The following is a 19,088-nucleotide window of genomic DNA, read 5'->3' on the forward strand; positions in this document are numbered from 1 at the left end:
TACTTGAGAACAGATGTATTCCATACAAATTTCACTGTCCAACCCAACCACGTTTGCTCAACAAAATTTCATACAGATTAGAGACAATTAATGAGATAGGGGAATCACAAACACAGATTTGGATCTGATATTAATGATTTGAGTCTGTTCTGATCGTAGAGATTTAGATTCCAGGAAGGATCGGAATAGATAAATCCCCGGGTGTCCTTCCGGATAATCTGTTAAACCTTCCGGGCTGATTCGCGAGAAACATTCGTAGGTGGCTCGTCGACGATAACTTCGCCTCGCTTTGACGTTTAGATCCGAGCCGTAAATTCGTCGTTCGGGAAGTGGGTTCCAAGAATCATCGCGAAACCGGGTTATTCGCCCTGTGGAAATCATCGAACTCGCGAAACACGATTACAGGGATCCCCGTTGTTGATTACGCGGACAACGGTTCACTTTTCGAAGGCCTACGCGCCTATTTACGCGACGCGCGCTCGCTAAACTTAGACCTTTTTAACCGCGCTACGTAGCTTTTGAGTCACCGGGTGGAATTTTTGAACCGGAGCCAATGACTCTACGTCGCATGTTGTTCTCTGTTCCTCGACCTGCCAATGATCAGAGCAGCCTCTTTTGTAACTTCAAACCAGGGATTGGCAGAATTCTTCGACGGGTAAAAGCTTCGAACAAAGGACTCGTTAAACAAAAAGTCCAATTAGGTTCTTCGATGAAAGTTTAGAATATCTAGTTTCTCAATTGATTTCCCATTTTTGTCTTTTTTGTCAGCTACTAAGATAGTTAAATACGTGAAAGGTTTATACTTTCAAGCAGCTGTTCAATTCTCCAGTAGTGTAACGACAGACGAGTGGAATAGATTAAGATCATTTTTCCTTTAATCCCCTAATTGATCAGCTCGGTTTTGCCCACAGCGATGCGTTTTACGGTTCGACACGATGATCGTGACCGCTGGGAATTTCTCGCGAACGGAGTACTGGCGAAACGTTCGCGCAGGCAACGAATTTCTAACGCGCAGAAGGCTCTCGTCTAATGGATAATTCGCGTGCATGCCCTTCGTTTCTAAAGCCACGCGAAAGGCCAATGGGTTTCCCTGGTTTCCGTGAAACGTTCTCGCGCGAAATCGCGTGTTATAATCGCCCGGAAACCCTGACCCGTGCGAAGGCTTGGTTGTTTTTTCTCTCTCTATATCGCGAATCCGTTCTCACGACATCTATTTCTGCCATCGTTTACCTGCCACCTTTCTAAACACTATTCATATTCGGCTTTCTCCGCGGAGGAAATCACGGTTTACGCGAACATTTTTACACCTTCGAAGAGAGGTTCCTCGAAGTTTCGAATTTCGCGTAGCCTCGTTCCTTTGTTACGAAGACGCTGTGTCGAAACGCTTCTTGGTACTTTGTTTACCAAAGAATCTAGATCCTCGAAGTGAGTTACGCAACTTCTTGCAATTGGATTATTCGGGCTATTCGATCTAGGAAGGCTTAATCATCGATCAGACGGCGAACGCTGCCAAAAATCATGCTCACGGTTATCGCGGGCATTGGCAAGCTCGTTCGAGAATCGTTTTATACTGTGATTTCGATGACTCAGAACGTTACACGTGCCTGTACGTCCAACACAGTTTTTATGGAACTGTAATTATACCAATCGTTTTCCTCGTATTCCTGAGGTTTCTTAGCGTAGAAAAATAACGAGAAGAAAGATCGAAAAGCATAAGAATTTTATCGCAAAAAGGCAACTCAAATTGTTATTGAGTTATGAACAAAATTATATCACATCGATGTATAGATCGTTCGAATATTGGGAAATATCTGATCGCATAGAGTTCTTCAAATTTGAAAAGTCAAAGAACGCACTCGACAATTTCGCGAAACATGCTTTCAATGTCCATTACGTAGAATCAATAAAAGATAAGAGCAAAGATACCGAGAAATTATCGCTCACGGTCGCTATCGATCTCGAAAGCCCCAACGTGACCTTCTATAATACTTCCTCGAAGTTCTGGAACAGTTTCGATAAATGCACTTTTAATATTTCACGCAACCAACAGTTCCACTTCGCGAAAGAAAGTAACCAAACTTGAGAAATTATTCTTATTCATTTTTCAGTTTTCATTCGTTAAAAAAACGTGTATACAATTTTTAATCGATGAATTATTTTACGGAGTTACCAATGGCGGTCATTCGAAAATGGAGTCGTGTTTTAAATATTTTGGACACTCTGTACGAAACGAAAATCTAGATCAGAGGAGCGTGGAGCGTCCAGAGTCCACCCACGCGAAATACGGTCTGCACTCGTGGGGTGGTAGAATCACGGGGGTGGAAAGCTCGGTAACCACCGGCAACCAATCGATATCACTCGGAGGACAAAGCAGTTTGTTCCTGGCGCCGACAGACGACGGTTCGCGTGCGTCGATGGGCCAGCAACTGTCGAGCCTCGCTCGGGGTCTCTTTCCGGTCCTGAGGCCCAAAAGCGGCGGCAGCCTCGGCGGCCAAGCCTCGAAAATGGTACGATCCAACCCCACCTGGTCGTGTGAATATGTGCTTACAGTGTCGGTGCGATCGATCGTTTCTAACCTACCCAAACAAAACAATAAATCATCACTCTTGCTCCAGAAAAGGTTTGTCCTGGATCACTTGCATTGTGATTTGCAATTCCACGTACGTTTTAAGGGTGGATCTAGCAAACCATGACGAGTTAGAGTCTTGAAAGCCAAGCTTGGGAATATGAAGTTACATTACAGGGTTGGTGCAATCGATCGTTTCTAATTTACCTAAACAAAACAATAAATCATCACTCTTGCTCCAGAAAAGGTTTGTCCTGGATCACTTGCATTGTGATTTGCAATTCCACGTACGTTTGGTATTCTGATTCGAAGTTCTGCAGATATATAGAATTTTCGATGGGTTTAAGGGTGGTTCTAGCAAACCATGGCGAAAGTTAGAGTCTCGAGAGCCAAGCTTGGGAATATGAAGTTGCATTACAGTGTTGGTGCAATCGATCGGTTCTCACCAGCTCGAAGACAGTAGAAATCGTAGGGAAACGTGTACAACCCCCTGTTTTATACATACGAGTCGCATTTGTGATTCAGAGAAGGGTGACGAGACCTTTGAGATCGTTCTGTGTCAAAAGTTAAGGTGAAAGTTTGAATGTTTGCAGGGTGGTTCTTCGTCGATGGGGCTGGTTTAAGAGTTTGATTTAGCGAAGAGCGATAAAGATGGTTTGCGTAAACACCTATGACCCATTTAATCTCACTGAGTTACGGCCATTTCCGTCGAGTTATGTATGCTTGTTTTTACATCGCACACGACTTCCGTTTCAATACAAACCTGCTGGTTTATCGATCCTCACCGCGCTTTCGAAAATTACGATAGCGTCACGAGTGTGTTTGCAATCCCGCCAGACGCGTTGACAGAGCGTTCGAGCTTAGTTTGTCAAACATTGGAACCGGAAGTTATCGAACCAAGTACCGTTGGCGCTTCGAGATTTATAAATAACCGCGATGAAAAATATCTTTTTGAAACTCGGGAAGGTCCTCGCCAGAAATGAAATTTTCCAGCGTGTTATGTGTTCGATCGATCGATTCCGTTGGTGATGAGCGAAGCTGTAAATATTTTTTAACGTACGATCGTCGCGATTGGGAATAGATCTGCTTCTTGTGGCATTCGCGAGGAAGACGCTCGAGAACGGAGACTCTCGAGCCGATGGACGCTGACGATAATTGGCTCTTTAACCTCGAGGAGGACGATAAGTGTCGTGAACGGGTTCGTTCAGTCGCGTGTTTTCCTCGCCGCGGACAAGCGGGGAAAACGCGCGCGTAATTGCAGGGCGCGCGTAACGGCGAAGGTTAAATTACAGGGAAGCCAAACGCCCGCCAATGATTACAGCGATCGCGTTAATTGAAAAATAGCCGTGCGCCTAGTTATCTTTTAATTTCGTCGTCGTCCGTGGAACGCAGCATATTCCAGGTATCGCGTAACGTGTAACGCGTGTTCAATTCGTTTTATCGGAGAAGATCTACCATTGATCATAGAAAACATAAGCAGAGAATTTTTTTCTATAAATTTAGAAATTACAAATTAAAATGGAATAGTTTGCAATAGTCCTCCACGAAAGAATCCGCGATTTTCATTCGTTAGATTTCTTTAATTTCCCAACCGTTGGACTGTGGTTGTATCGTTAGAGATTTTGCAATTGTTCTCGTAACGTTTCGCAACGATTCTGCTTCTTTGTTGCCTGAAACGTGAATCGTGGCGAGTGGTGGTCGTACAATCACGACCAGTGAGATCATCCTCCAAATTTCGGTCGGATTTTCGAGAATCTTTGCCAACGGGGAATAGATGTCACCGATATCATCTCCCGGAACCGAAATAGCGCTCGACCGCGAAAGATGCGCTTGGGTGGATTGCCAGCTACCTCTGCCTCTGCACTCCGAGATTTTCAAGGACTTGTTCAAGGCCCTCGAGGTTCCCATGGAGCCCTCGGAAAACTGGAGAACTCTTCGGGACCCTCGAAAAACCCTCTTGATTCTAATAATATAGACTGTCTTGAATCGAATGAAAAATAGTGGAAACAAAATGCATCTTAGAGACCCTGTTAACCGTACCAGCATCGAATGAAAAATAGAATTTTGGGTTCTTTATTTTGGTTTCGAATGTTGGAGCAATTATAGCCAGGTTATCGTAGTTTTTCCAAATCAAAACAGCTTTATTTTTAGAAACGCTAAAAGAATTGATAACCTTATCGCGAAGATAACGAATCAGATAAACAACGCTCGTTGAATATGATTTCCTCGTAATTTTGCTCTCGTTTCGTGGTCCACCGATGCAGACCGGTGACCTCGTTTGCACTGTTATGAAAAAAAGTGATAAACGTTATCGGTCAGTTAAACAACATTTGGAAGAATCGTTGCTCCCAGAATTTCCTTATCGACTTTAAATTTCATTTTTGTGGTTTAATCTCGAAAATGGTAGTGCCCTCCTCTATTTTCATCGAGATTTTAATTACTTGCCCTAAAGAAAACCGCAGGATCTGTGATGTCTTTATAATTAACTAATAAACTCTCGCGAACAAAGGAAGTTGTTGATATTGGCACTGAAAATCGCTAACGACAGCGTTCTGTTTACGATGGCGAAATTGTTGGGCCGGTGCAGACTGCATTCCATCGCCTGCCGGGTCGTCTGGTGAAATTTCGTCACACTGCAGCCACAGAATAACAACGAGTGCCATTTTCCAGTAATTCACAGTACAAATAGTATGTTAGGTGTCTAGGAACATAACATTGTCATTGAAGGAGTATAAAAAACATTAACTGTTCGTGGACTTGACACCGCTTTCATAATGATCGCTCGTCTCGTTCCGTTTAGCATCCCAACTTAAATCAACAACGATCACGAGGAAATTTTACCTCGTTGACACCTGTAACTTAATCCTTTATTTCAAAACAACTCCCACCAGTTCGTGCAAATTAAGAATCTCCAGGCCTCTTTTATTTTAGAGGAAACTGCCCATTTCATTTAAATTGTGATGTCAACTTCGAAGTTGGCGTGATAATTCCCTTCCAAAACATGCGTTCCCGAAAATGACTCACTTTGTCAACCAGCAGAGCAGAATCGCGATAAGCTTATTTCATTTTATTTTCTACGAAATAACAAAATACAGAAATCGTTAAAAACGCTTACGAGTTGTTTGTAAATTGAAACCGTTGAATCGATAGAAATTCTTATTGGTACGCCCCCGCTGGTTCTTCGTTGCTTCCGGTGGCATCGAAAAGACACGTGCAAACATTTGGAGCAACGAAACAATCCGTGCAGACGTTTGAATACTGCCATGAATGATGCGAACACCGCTATTTTTGGTCGCGGATAAATAGAAACATCGTCTGCCGCGGAATCCCGCCTAAAAATCCATCACGTGGCACCTCGTTGCACCTAAACGTGGGCCAGCGCGAAATTAACCTATGCGCCACTCGCCTAATCGACTCCGAACGAAGCACCTGGGCTCCTAGTACCGCGACGCGACGCCCCGAATCGCGATCTATCGATCTCGTCTCTGGAGTGCACGTTCCCTTACCGGAGAACACACTTTCGATTGTCTCGTCCGGATCGAGTCCGTTGAGACGGTTTTCGATTGATTTTATTTTATTTTGTTCGTTGCACGTGTCAGTGTTATGCACTTTCGGCGAGATGAGTGCACCGTGGCCAGTGCATCGCGGCGTGATTCAACGGAAGGTGTTCGATCGCGAACAGGGGGTGAGTTCACATGTTTTGGAGAACAATCTCACGCGAAATAAGGCGAGGGTTGATCGTTACAGGCTCGAACAATATTTACAATTGCTAGTTCAACTCTCAGAACACTTTCTTAAACCTAATCACCATCTGTGTCACAATGATTGTGTCACAAATGCTTTTGAGGGATCATACATTGTACAGTTGGCAAGAGCCGGACAATGATTCAACTTATCCGCGACAGATTATGTCATAAATGCTCTCGCTGTGACAGCAAGTATAAACGATGTATCACACAGTTGTGCGGATGACAAGAATAAGATAATAATAATCGTCGAGTTTTCTTTCGAAAATGAAGCTTCGTCCGAAAGATGGTCTCTCGAAATATTGGACGATTCCGTGAAAAGTAAAAAGAATTTTTTCGGTTTAATAAATAAATTAAGAGAGAAAGGATTGTTTTTGAACTCTTCCGAGAACACGACGACGAAAGAACTCTGCGATTTTCGACGGAGATTTGGAAAACTTCTGTTTCTGTATGTTGATTCTGCAGCGTGCTTTGTTCGAGACGAGTGCATAGGATCTGTGAACCCTCCAATGACGTTGGAAAACACTTAAGCTAATTTGGACGGTTCAGTGTGTGCGTTAAACGCCCATAGGCGTTTGACGAGTACGCATAAGCAGATGCAACTTCGGAATTCCGCACGAACCTCAACATCGAGCATATAAATTTAGCGAAACGCACCTGCCCGCTACTGTGATTTAAACGTAACCCACGCTAGTAAATAATTGTTATCGACGCGATACGCTAACGATGCTTTCGTGTAATTTCATTGGAACGGTCGCTGACGCAAACGATCGTAGGAATATCTGGAAGTCGTCGTGCACGAGTACATTTAAATTTGTCGAATCTGTTTGCAACACGCGCGCGGCCGGCATTCCAAAAATAAAGCAAAAATTCGCGACCCAACGTTTCTGGAAGCTGAGTGACGCGTCTCGTGACTTTAATCGACGCGCAGAAGGTTGCTGTCGACGAATCGTTTCAGGAAACTCCGTATTTCGGGCGTTCGAAAACATTTTTCGGATATTTTAGCATCCCCAGCGATCGTTCGCGGGAAAATGATTCCTCCACTAAAACATTTTTCCCTCGGGTAGAATATTAAAATAAAGGAGCCTCTGGGAATCGTGACAAACATCCTCCCGTCGCCTTATTCGAATAAAAGAGGTATACGGGTCTCGCGAAGGTAGTCGAAGGCACATAAGTTTCCAGTCCACGGGTCTAAACGTCTCACCCACGCTCCCAAAAATAAATAACATGCATGTTCTGTCCGTTTGCGACCGTCTCCATATTTAGCTTGTATCTATAGGAGAACCTGATTTAGAACCTAAGCTGTACACGACGTCCCAAATTTCTCGCGAGGTCGACGACAACCATAAAAGATATACTTTTTATCTTCTCGAAAGACCTATCTGTATCTCCAAAAAAAATTAAGATACGTTCATACATGAGATCTGTCCGAAATTCTGCAAACTCGATACGTTTTACTCGCTATATACGATCAAATTGCGTACGAGATGAAATAAAAATATTTGGACCCGTCTCGTACGCGTTGAAAATGCTCGTTGACTTTGGATATTTCTGCCTCCATTTGTCAAATGGGTTTGTTTGAAGTTTTTTTTAAAGATAGGTTCGCGGTTTGTTTTTGTTCGCTCCGATCCATCGATTCCTCCTCCGTCGCGTTCGAACGCAGTTCCCCCCGATCGAATCGCGCTCTAAAGTCCGTTCGCCGATAACACGCAGATCTACGACGCCACGTGGAGGCCAGGAAACGCGAGGGAGACGCGCAAGGTGGCTGGGACGAAGCCATCCCGCGGCTCGCGACGACAGGGAACCGCGTCTCGTGACGACACGCTCGGATTATATTTAGAGAAATACGTCAGAAGCCGACCGGAGAGGTCGTGCCGCGGCCGATGAGCTTTCGACAGGCCAGACTGTTATGGAACTCTGTCGCGGAAAGTCGCACGCGAAGCTTTTCCCGCCGATTCGCGTTACGAACCATCCACCTGCGCTTCTTCAACGTCCATTCTCTTTCACGCTCTTCGTGTCTTCGCGTCGTAGTTTTCCCACAGTGATGAACGATAAACATTAATTTCCCACCTACAACGCACAATTTTCTCTCATTAAAGTGAACGAATCGATCGGAACAAGGATGTCGAGTGCCTCGAAGGATTTCAAACGGTAAAAGGAATTTTATATCAAAAGCGTATCGTCGTAGACAATTTTCACAATTTTTCTTCGAGCTCTCTACGGTCCCCGTTGAATTTTTTATGCAAAACGTATTTATCGATCGCTCCTCCTTACACGCTTCTGTATTTTTATACGTCGCGTATACTTCTTCGCCATCGATTTTTCTCGCGCCACTTTTTAAATTAAAGCGAAAGGAATATTTTTATTAAAGAACGCAAAAGTGTTTGTAAAAGAAAGCTTCTTTTCCAGTTCTCCATGCAAGATGAAACTGCGCAACGCGTTCCTATCTTTTCGTACGATCTTTAAATTTTTCCATCGATCTTTCCCCCCAGTCGGTATTTGCACAGTAAAGAGAGGGTGTCGAGCGTTCAGGATCCCGTTCAACGGGGGTAATTGAGATTAAGAGTTTAGTAATTTTTTCGCGTCGATTACCGCGCGGAACGAGATTCGACGAGATCGCAGAAACGTTTTGATTAATATTCGCACGTGCTCGAACGATAAAACTGCGCGTGTTGCACAGTGCGACGATTGTGTGCCGCATTGCGATCGTATCGGTGCTTCTACTACCAAGAATTAGCGTCGTTAGCTAACACGCCATAAGTGGACCTTCGATGGCTTGCTAATTCCCTGCAACGGGTGCTGAATATTAAACATTCCTCCCCGTGGAATGTTTCCCGCCTCTTACCGGAACAATTTCCCCAATATTTCTCAACCAAAAAGCGTTTAAACACCGTAAAGATCTATTTACGGAATATAAATGTTAATAAATCGTTCCCTTTTGACGTTGCAGGAGCAGAGAAGCTTGAAAGCTGGCGATCTGTCGCATCAAGAAAGTAACAACATGGCGGCGTCCACGATGAAGCTGCAGAGCGATTCCTTCAGCTCAGAGAAGGTGAAAACAACAATTTATCAATTACTACGTTCGTCTCGATTTTTTTATAAGCTCCTTGAAGAAAATTCCAGCTATCAAGATGGCGCCGGGAGTTCTGATCGCTGAGTTTGAATTTCTCGCTCGTGGAAAGTTTCTCTCTTTCGGAGCACGGTTTCCGCGTGTATCTTTGGCGGAAGAGAAACGACGCTCGGTGTGGTGGCCAGTTGTCAATTAAAATCTGTTTGGCCAGGTACCAAAGAATCCGTTTCCCCGGTGGCTGGCCACGAATGTTCGCCGTTTGATCTAGTCTGTGGCCGTTTGGCGCGTGACGTAGGCCACCACCACGGTCAAGCAATTTATACGCAGCGTGTAACAACCGCTCTCGATCGTTCCGCGCCGGATGAAAAGTGGGATCCACGGATTTAAACGGTGGCCAGTCGTCTTTCAGCGTTTCACCGAGTCAGGCGGCTCGTCGTTCCGGAAAATCGAAGAACACTATGGCCAGGAGGAAGTGGAGCCTCGACTCTAAAATAGTACGCCCAAGGAACTAAAATTCACCCTGGATGAAATTCAAACCCAGTGATCAGAATTTTTTAAATCGCCCTGTTCCGCCCTATTATCGTGAAAACTTCGATAGTGTTTAAAAACGTTTCGATCATCTCTTGTGTGGATTTTCTTTAACGTTAAACATATAGTATACACAGTGAATCTGTTATCTTTCTTAACATTGGTTCTAATGGTCCCTCTTCTTGCACTTGTACCTGTTGGTTTCCGACGCCATGTTTGAAAGATGCAGTTTCTCGCTATACTTTTAACGTTGCGTGGCGATACAGAAATAATGTTTACATTAACCACGGACAACCGGACGTGACACAGGCTCGTGATAATTCTCTCCCGAGGCGATCCTAGCTCGAACGTTTGTTCAGTGCCAAGCTAACTGCTTACTTCCGAGTTACGGTTGTTATTCCCAAGATTTATAGCTCTGTTAGCTTCCCAAGTATAGACTAGCAAGTATAATAAAATTGCTAAAGACGATCCCAGAAAAGTGAGTCTCAGGCACGAGACCATGGATCGACCAACGTTTCTCTCGATATTCACGATCTCAAGACAGAGTTAATAAACCTAGCCCTAAATTCTCTCTTTCCAGAAAGCCATGGCGGCGCAACAGCAGCGGCAAACGGTCACCTCGACCGGCATCTTCAACCACGAGAAGCACATGGCGTCCAGCTCTCAATCGAGCATCACGATAGCCTCGAAGGGGGTGACGTCGAAGTCGTCGATGATCACGGCGGCGAACGCGGTGAATCAATTGATGAACGGCATGAGGCCAGCGGAGGACGAGCTGCTATCTTTGCCTCTGGACGATCTGGATCTCCTCTGCTCGAAGTCGAATCCGCAGGACGTGGATCGAGCCATCACCAAGTACTGCAACTTCCTGGACAGCTTCGTGCAACGGCTGAAGGTGAACGAGAGCAAAAACGGCAAGGCGCCGTTGCTCCTGAACAGAGTGAACGAGATCATCAGGAAGGCGTGGGCGGTGCCGACGCACGGGCACGAGCTGGGATACACGTTGTGCAACACTCTGAGAACGAGGGGCGGGCTGGATCTGCTGATGACGAACTGCGTGGCCAGCGACCACGAGTTGCAGTTCTCGTCGGCCAGGTTGCTGGAGCAATGCCTGACCACGGAGAACAGAGCGCACGTGGTGGAGAACGGGCTGGAGAAGGTGGTGAACGTGGCGTGCGTGTGCACGAAGAACGCAAACTCGGTGGACCATTCCAGGGTGGGCACCGGTATTCTGGAACACCTGTTCAAGCACAGCGAGGGCACCTGCAGCGACGTGATCAGGCTAGGCGGGCTGGACGCGGTTCTGTTCGAGTGCAGGAAGAACGACGTGGAGACGTTGAGACACTGCGCCGGTGCTCTGGCCAATCTGTCTTTGTACGGCGGGGCGGAGAACCAGGAGGCGATGATCAACAGGAAGGTGCCCATGTGGTTGTTCCCTCTGGCCTTCCACAACGACGACAACATCAAGTACTACGCGTGCCTGGCCATCGCCGTGCTGGTGGCGAACAAGGAGATCGAGGCGGCGGTGTTGAAGTCGGGCACCCTCGACCTGGTCGAGCCATTCGTCACCTCTCACAATCCCTACGAGTTCGCCAAGTCGAATCTGGCCCATGCTCACGGTCAGAGCAAGAACTGGTTGGAGAGGCTGGTGCCGGTGTTGAGCTCGAAGAGGGAGGAGGCCAGGAATCTGGCGGCGTTTCACTTTTGCATGGAAGCAGGCATCAAGAAGCAGCAGGGCAACACAGAGATCTTCCGTGAGATAGGCGCCATCGAACCGTTGAAGAAGGTAGCCAGTTGTCCCAACGCGATTGCCTCCAAGTACGCGGCGCAGGCGCTGCGTTTGATCGGCGAGGAGATCCCGCACAAGCTCAGCCAACAGGTGCCCCTGTGGTCCACGGAGGACGTCAGGGAGTGGGTGAAGCAGATAGGGTTCGCGGAGTGCGCGCAGAACTTCGTCGAGAGCAGGGTGGACGGCGACCTGCTGCTACAGTTGACGGAAGAGAATCTCAAAGAGGACATCGGGCTGACGAATGGCATCAGGAGGAGACGGTTCACGAGGGAGCTACAGAATCTGAAGAAGATGGCGGACTACAGCAGCAGGGACACGGGCAACCTGAACAGTTTCCTTCAGTCGATCGGGCAGGAGTTCTCCACGTACACGTACAGCATGCTCAACGCTGGCGTTGACAAGGACTCGATCAGAAATCTGTCCGAGGATCAGCTTCTGACCGAGTGCGGGATCGCGAACAGCATCCACCGATTGAGGATACTGGACGCCATCAAGAACATGCAGCACAATCAGCTGTTGGGCTCGTGCGAGGACGAGTCGCCCGACAAGTCGTTGGACGTGTTCGTTAGTTACAGAAGATCCAACGGATCTCAGTTGGCAAGCTTGCTGAAGGTACACTTGCAGCTGCGGGGATTCTCGGTGTTCATCGACGTCGAGAGGCTGGAAGCTGGCAAGTTCGACAATAACCTGCTGCAGAGCATCAGGCAAGCTAAACACTTCCTCCTTGTGTTGACGCCCAAGGCTTTGGAAAGGTGTATACAGGACAGCGAGTGCAAGGACTGGGTTCACAGGGTAAGTTGATGTCAATGATTGGGTACTGCGTGGCAATAATTCCTGTCGCGATAATCTACTTGTTCTACTTGCACTGAAATCTAAAAAATGGTAAAAAATGAAGCACGACAAGGATCAGTGTCACAGGATTTATACCTCTCTTCGCTGATTGAACAGAATCTGTACGATAATGATATTTACAGGAAATTGTGGCAGCTCTACAGTCACAGTGTAATATAATTCCCATCATAGACAATTTCCAATGGCCAGAACCTGAGGAGCTTCCTGAAGACATGCGAGCAGTTTGCCATTTTAACGGTGTACGGTGGATTCACGACTACCAAGATGCCTGCGTAGACAAGCTTGAAAGGTGAGCTACTTGACTTCAACTATAGAAATATAGATAAAATTAATTGTAAAATAATAACATTGAACTCTTCGATTTGCAAGGTTTATGCGAGGCGAAATACCAGTCAGATCAGAAATGTCTGGTGGTATTCCAAGAAGTATCGCTACCAAGGACGTGACACAACCAAATACACCGGGTACCACGAATATCCGACAACTGCCAAACTACCAACGTATGCACAGCAATGAAAGCAGGGGCAGCGATAAAGATTCGACCGGTGGACGAGATTGACTAGAGGGCCCGCCCACAGCCATACCGAGCAGGTAATTATTATTTCCAGCTCGTCAACGCGTTTATGATTAATCTGATTACTAAACTTCGGGGTATAACAATTTAACGCAATATTTTTATTTCCATGTAGCCAGGATTAACAATTGCGATAAGACAATCACGACTAGGTCAGTCCGTGAAATCAGTTTTATATGTTTAAATGGTGTCAGTTCTTTTATCATCGGATCTGAATCAACTGGCCGTTCGAGGCCATTCCCCCTACTATACGTTGATGAGAAATAGGGGGCGCGTAATTACAGAAAGATCGATAGGTTTAAACGGCCAGTTGATTCAGTACCGCCTACAGATAGTGTCTACTCAAATTGTCTTCTATTCTGCTTATTCGTTGTTACTATTGTATGGTACAATTTCAGATGTAAGAAAGTTTAACTGAAAAATAATAGAAACAATATTGTTTCGGTATCGTAATATACAGAAATCTTACCATACATGATCAATCTATGTTACAATATTGGCTTAAAAATGTAAGCATGAGTGGTCCAGTCGTGTCTATCCCTTGTTTTGAAGTTGTAAAATTGGGTACAAGGACTGCATGGTTGGTGAATGTAACCTTCTCGCGTTTATCGGTGAACGTAGAACAAATTGATTTGTTTTACTTGAATTACAGACTTAGAAAATCATCGAGTCCGTCCCGTTGGTTAATGGGTCTGCCACCCACGTCTCCGCGATTGAAGTTCACCCACACACACCCTGGAGGAAGTCCAGTGCCGCGAAGACCACCGCGCCATCCTCCCTCGCCATCCACCAGATCTCGTTCGTTGGAACTGTTAGACCAAGACGAAAAGAAATCGATCTCCCCGATCAGAGAGTCGGAACCACAGCCGAGGCCAAGGTCCAGAAGCTTGGACGGCTTACTAGACGAAGATGGTATAGTACCACCGGACATGAAGACTGAAGAGTCGCCTAAGCAAAACTGTGAAAGCGAGATCAATGCAAAAGAGCCTATCGACTTGGACAAACTTCCTGACTCGAAAGCGAACGATGATCTTGCGCAGAATGAGTCGGAAGGGACAGGGAATGAAGCGAACGAAGGGTTAGGTTATGTTCAATCCGAGAGCTCAAACCGGGAAGGCAGTAACCTAGTAAAATCGAACGACGATGAAAATCCAACGCCAGTTCCTAGACAACGAACGAAGACACCTGTCGCGGATGCAAAATCGGAAGCGGTCGTTGATATTGTACAGGGAGATGAAGCGCGAAAATCCTTGATCTTCGTGGAGTCGAACGATAAAGACGAAAGTAACCTATTCGCGCGACCACCGAAACCTGTTCGATTAGTCAGCGTGGATGGACACCTGTCGATCGCGAACCCGAACGTACAGGATGAGAGGGAGGAGTCTCAGACGAGCTCGGTGAAGATCGATCCTTGCGACGACAACGCACAGTTGAAGGAACGACTGGTGGCTACGGGGAACGACAAATCGACGCTGCTTAAGGCGAAGAGCTGTGGTGCGGGGCTAGATTCCGACGAAAGCATTTCGTCCAACGAGTACAAGCCCAAGCTGAAAGAGCAGGGCTCGCTGCTCTCGTTGCCCACGGGGGCAGAACCGAAACGAAAGAAAAACTTTATGGACAAATGCGTGAACAAGGTGCGGTCTTTCATGAGGAAGTGACGATAAAGACTTTGTTATTTAATTTTACAACGCTAACTATAGTATGTCGATATTAATTATTGGGACATCGTGATTCCAGCAAGCGCGCGCGCGAACATTGCAACCCGAGTGTCGTATATATTCGCTTTGTCGGTCAACTTTTCTATTTGTATTAGGATAATTGTTTTCGAGATGTACAGACAGTATTTTATTTTTTCTTTTTTTTTTTTCTCTACGCGCGAACAATTCTTTTTTTTTCTTCGGTAAGTACGGTTTAACGAATGTATATATATATTTGAGATGCGCGAAAAGAATGCAATTGCGAAGTTTCGGGAGAGTCAGTTTACGCGCGAGTATACACGATATTTGTATAAAGATTAAAGCATCGCCATGGTAGAGTTACGAGCGATCGTAAGTTTTCTTCTGTACAATGACAGGCAGCATGAAAGTATAACTGATGTTGTGCCTAATTACAAAAGTGTCTTCTTAGAAATTGAGGTTAGGAAATAAACGAGATTCTCCTCCGCGTATGTGAGAGAGAAAGAGAGGTAGCCTGCTTTTTCAGGTGGCTTTTATATATTTCCTTATCGAATTGTATTATAGGTATGTAAACGCGTAGGTAAATAGCATTGTTATTTGTAATACAATTTTTTTAGTCGGTTTTTTTTTAGGATATCGAGTATAAATGTTCTGCTTGCGATGTACGTCGTGAGTGAAGGCAGCTAACATAATATGAAATAACAGCAATTATAACGTAACCGTCGGTTACGTTACCTTATTATTTAATAAGCGTTTTTACTATATCACTTTTAACTGATGTTATCTTACGTACGTAGCAAGTTCGAACAAATCCGTACGAGGTGATTCCTACGAAGCTTCGATATTATACTATTTTAAGATCCTGCCTAAGAATCAAGAAATGTATATTTTACCAAAGTTTCGCAAAGTAAAATTTAAGAATTTTATCAAAAGTTTGAATGTTTCTCACGAAATAAATTTTATTTAGCAAAGTATTACAGGCCCAGTCTGTCATTGACAAACGACACATCAAACATTTTCGATAAATTTTTATTTAATCATTAACACGTACACAGACATAACGTTCGTACGATGACCATATTTTATTAACATCAAACCAGAATCAGATTTTGCTGTGACTTAGAAATTAATTTACTTCATGCATTTATAACGTCGCTTCTTCCTCTAAGTCGACGTGCTAATTGTAGATCGCGGACCTGAAGGGTTACACGCTTTGCGTGCATAGATAATAAATAACAATCTTCAAAGAACTGAACTATGTAAGCTTCCACTGCCTCTTGCAATGCTTCTATCGCGATTGCCTTTATTCTGCATAGAATTCGAAAGAAAGATCATCATATTTTTAAGGTATACATATCAGGTTATCTTTCAAAATTCATATGTTCGAGCACTCACCTAGTGATATATTTATCCAGACCGAACTCGAAAATAATTTGCCTAACTAAACGAATAAAAGGGAGTTTTGGTATAATTAGGTTCACAGAGTTTCTTAAATGGCGAATTTCTTGTAAGTAACGTACATGTATACGTCTTCTTTGTCTACGTCTGTCTACCAAAAAGTGAGTCTAAAAAAAAAAATCATACAAACTAGTACTAATAATAATATACGATAAACTGATATCAATTTATTCAAGTATGTTTTAACCTTGGATACGCTGCTATCTGATGTAGATATATTTGATCTAAAACATTAAAATCGTTAGCTGATAGGTTATTATTCAAACGAATAACACACTATCAGAAACCATTAAGTTCTTAAAGAATCCCAACGATTTCATACATTTTCGTTAAATATAATATCAACTAACCTTGGATTAGATTTTCGACGTACCATTTTTATTACCATTAAAGTATATCACAACTTGCATCTTATTCGCAAATTTCTCGGTAGTATTATTAACAAAAGAATAAGTGTTAAAACAAAAAAGACGCGATCAATGTCAATGGCGCCATAATACGAATTCAAAATCGATTATTTAGGAAATGAAACTACTTTTACATATCAAGAATAGTTTATTGATCATTTTATATTTATACATATTCTTATATTCTACATCGAGAGTTTGTCCTTTAATATAAACGACTGTTACGACTTCACGGGTATCTTTTTTAATTGCACTTTTCGTACATATTTATTTATAAATTTTGTTTTCTGCTTCTTTTCCATAGAGGCAGAAGTACTCAACGTATCCAAACCTTCAAGCGATGGTAAACTCACTGTTCCAGTAAGCGGTACATACACTTTCTTATCATTTTCCGTTTTACGAGTCCACCTCTTCATTGTTCGTTGCAAAAAGTTGTTTGACTTTCTGTCATTGTCTTTTGGACTGTGTGTATTGCCCAACTCTAGATTGCATACAGTTTCTTCTGTTTTCAAGTTTTTCTCGCCGTCTTTCGTTTGTATCCTTTGCAGTCTTGAAGATGTTAAATATCTTCCCTCTTCTCTGTCTAGTTTACTTTCATCGTTTTTTTCTATATTGTCGAGATCGCTTTCTTTCTTAAGTGGTAGTGCACATTGTTCCGGTATTGTGTATCCGCCTTTATGCGGTGTTTGGACAGAATCGCACAACTTTCCCCAGAAATTGTATAAGCCTGCTCTGTTGTAATCTAACACAAACATGTAGCTCAATTGTGGTGGTAATTGGCATTTTTCATACAGACACGGTATGACTTTCCTTTGACGTTTGTCTGCAAGTAATGCAAATATTATAATGCAACGTTAAGAATTTACGAACGAAATTAATAAACAATCATTAAATCTTACCAATACCCAATGCCTGGGCATAGTTCAAAAAGAATTTGTTTGCTGGACTTTTAAGAAAGTTAGGTGATACTATGACAATTAATCTGTTACATCTCTCTGATATCAGCGTCATTACAGCTTCGTGTTCGAACGTAATTCCGCCGATTAAATCTCGATCTTTCAAACAAAGCTGGAAGACAAATAACATACTTATTTAATAACATACTTATTTAATAACATATTTAATTTTATAATGTACTGCTTCCTTCCTCTTACCTTCAAGTCATATTGGTTTTCCAGTTTATCCACCATTTCATTGGCAAAATTAATATCTTCGTCGGCATATAATAAAAATGCATCATAATATTGATTCTCCAGTCCTTGCCTTAATCTATGAAGATCATCTATTACAGAAATAAAATAAAGTACAATCTTTACCCGCATTATTTCATAATGTAATAATACATTTTATGTACTGCTTACCTACGGTAAGAACTTTTTCATCTATCTCATTAGCAATTGCTTCAGCCGATATTTTAGATTTTTCTAGCCCCTTCAAATACTTTTCAGCATCTCTTTCTGTAAGTATTAAATAATAAAATGAGTAGATATAAAACATTTTTTGAAGGAAAATTGAATACTCAAATTACAAACCAAAAAGCTCTAATGTGTCATCTAAAATGTCCCATCTGTCGAGCTCCTCCAATGCTGCTTGGAAGTCTTTGACTGTAACATTTTTTTGCCCCTGCTCCCAAACATTTAGAATATATGTTGATGGATCTGAACACGATGTTAATAATGGCATTACTTCTCCGCTTAAATTGGATAAATGCGCCAAACCTCGCCAATCTCTATACATACGAAAATCAGTAAAAGAAGTTCATAAGCATCGACACACATGAAGTGTAAGTGAAAGTGGAATAGTACATTGCTTTCAATTACCTCGGTAAACCATTTTCGGACGGAATAACCTTCTGAGGATTTAACAACGTTGAGACAATTTGTTTAGATTCGTCGGACAAGGCAACAAGTGGTACTACTGACAGGTCAACTGTCATTTTCTTTTATTCAATCTAACCTCAAATTATTGGTACCCATAAAATTGTTTTAATAATCCATAATACGCGTGATTGTTACAATACACATTAAATTTTGATAATCGGATGCCTTTGGAAAAACATGAGAAGATACACGATCCCCGTTAATGTTAAATTAATATTGTTCATTTTATTGCTGATACGTTGAAAAAAATCTCTAAAGTACTCGAACTACGTGATTTCACTATCGATTAATGTTGCTTAATTTGCATCGTAATAATTTTTTTCAATTTTACTTTTAATGACTATCGTCGTTTGACTTTTATTGAATAACAGTATTGCTCACACTTATATTTAAAAATGATTTCTGTAAGTCCAGAAAACATGATACTCGATGACTCTATAATGACCAATCAAAGTATCGTTTTCAAAGAATTGGGAAGAGTTTATCGAGTGCTATGCACTTGGTTATTTAAAAATAAGAATAAAACGATTGTATGGCAAAAA

General features: G+C 43.2%; 2 protein-coding genes across 8 annotated transcripts in view; one reads left to right on the forward strand and one right to left on the reverse strand.

The window, feature by feature from the left end:
- LOC122398633 (NAD(+) hydrolase sarm1) overlaps positions 1 to 15,808 on the forward strand; it is a 109,909-nt gene extending 94,101 nt beyond the window's left edge. For 5 of the 7 annotated variants that reach the window (XM_043398719.1, XM_043398720.1, XM_043398717.1 and 2 more), the window contains 5 exons: positions 9,263 to 9,364; positions 10,491 to 12,491; positions 12,674 to 12,840; positions 12,921 to 13,142; positions 13,778 to 15,805. In XM_043398719.1, coding sequence (XP_043254654.1) covers positions 9,263 to 9,364; positions 10,491 to 12,491; positions 12,674 to 12,840; positions 12,921 to 13,110 — 2,460 coding nt within the window. In that variant the 3' untranslated portion in view covers positions 13,111 to 13,142; positions 13,778 to 15,805. Of the gene's footprint in view, positions 1 to 9,262; positions 9,365 to 10,490; positions 12,492 to 12,673; positions 12,841 to 12,920; positions 13,143 to 13,240; positions 13,278 to 13,777 lie in introns of all 7 variants that reach the window. The other 2 variants (XR_006259205.1, XM_043398721.1) reach the window with 2 other exon arrangements.
- Positions 15,809 to 16,863: 1,055 nt separating this feature from the next.
- LOC122398262 (myeloid differentiation primary response protein MyD88) lies at positions 16,864 to 18,979 on the reverse strand. Its single transcript, XM_043397973.1, has 6 exons — positions 18,487 to 18,979; positions 18,199 to 18,395; positions 18,028 to 18,123; positions 17,821 to 17,948; positions 17,566 to 17,734; positions 16,864 to 17,489 (listed from the first exon to the last, which is right to left on the reverse strand). Exons 1-6 carry the CDS (start codon positions 18,600 to 18,602, stop codon positions 16,888 to 16,890), a joined length of 1,308 nt encoding a protein of 435 aa, XP_043253908.1. The 5' UTR covers positions 18,603 to 18,979; the 3' UTR covers positions 16,864 to 16,887.
- Between the last annotated feature and the right edge of the window lie 109 nt (positions 18,980 to 19,088).

The sequence above is a fragment of the Colletes gigas genome, unplaced genomic scaffold, assembly GCF_013123115.1.
Source record: "Colletes gigas isolate AHSC1104 unplaced genomic scaffold, ASM1312311v1 Colletes_gigas_Sc00011, whole genome shotgun sequence".
Classification (NCBI taxonomy): Eukaryota; Metazoa; Arthropoda; class Insecta; order Hymenoptera; family Colletidae; genus Colletes; species Colletes gigas.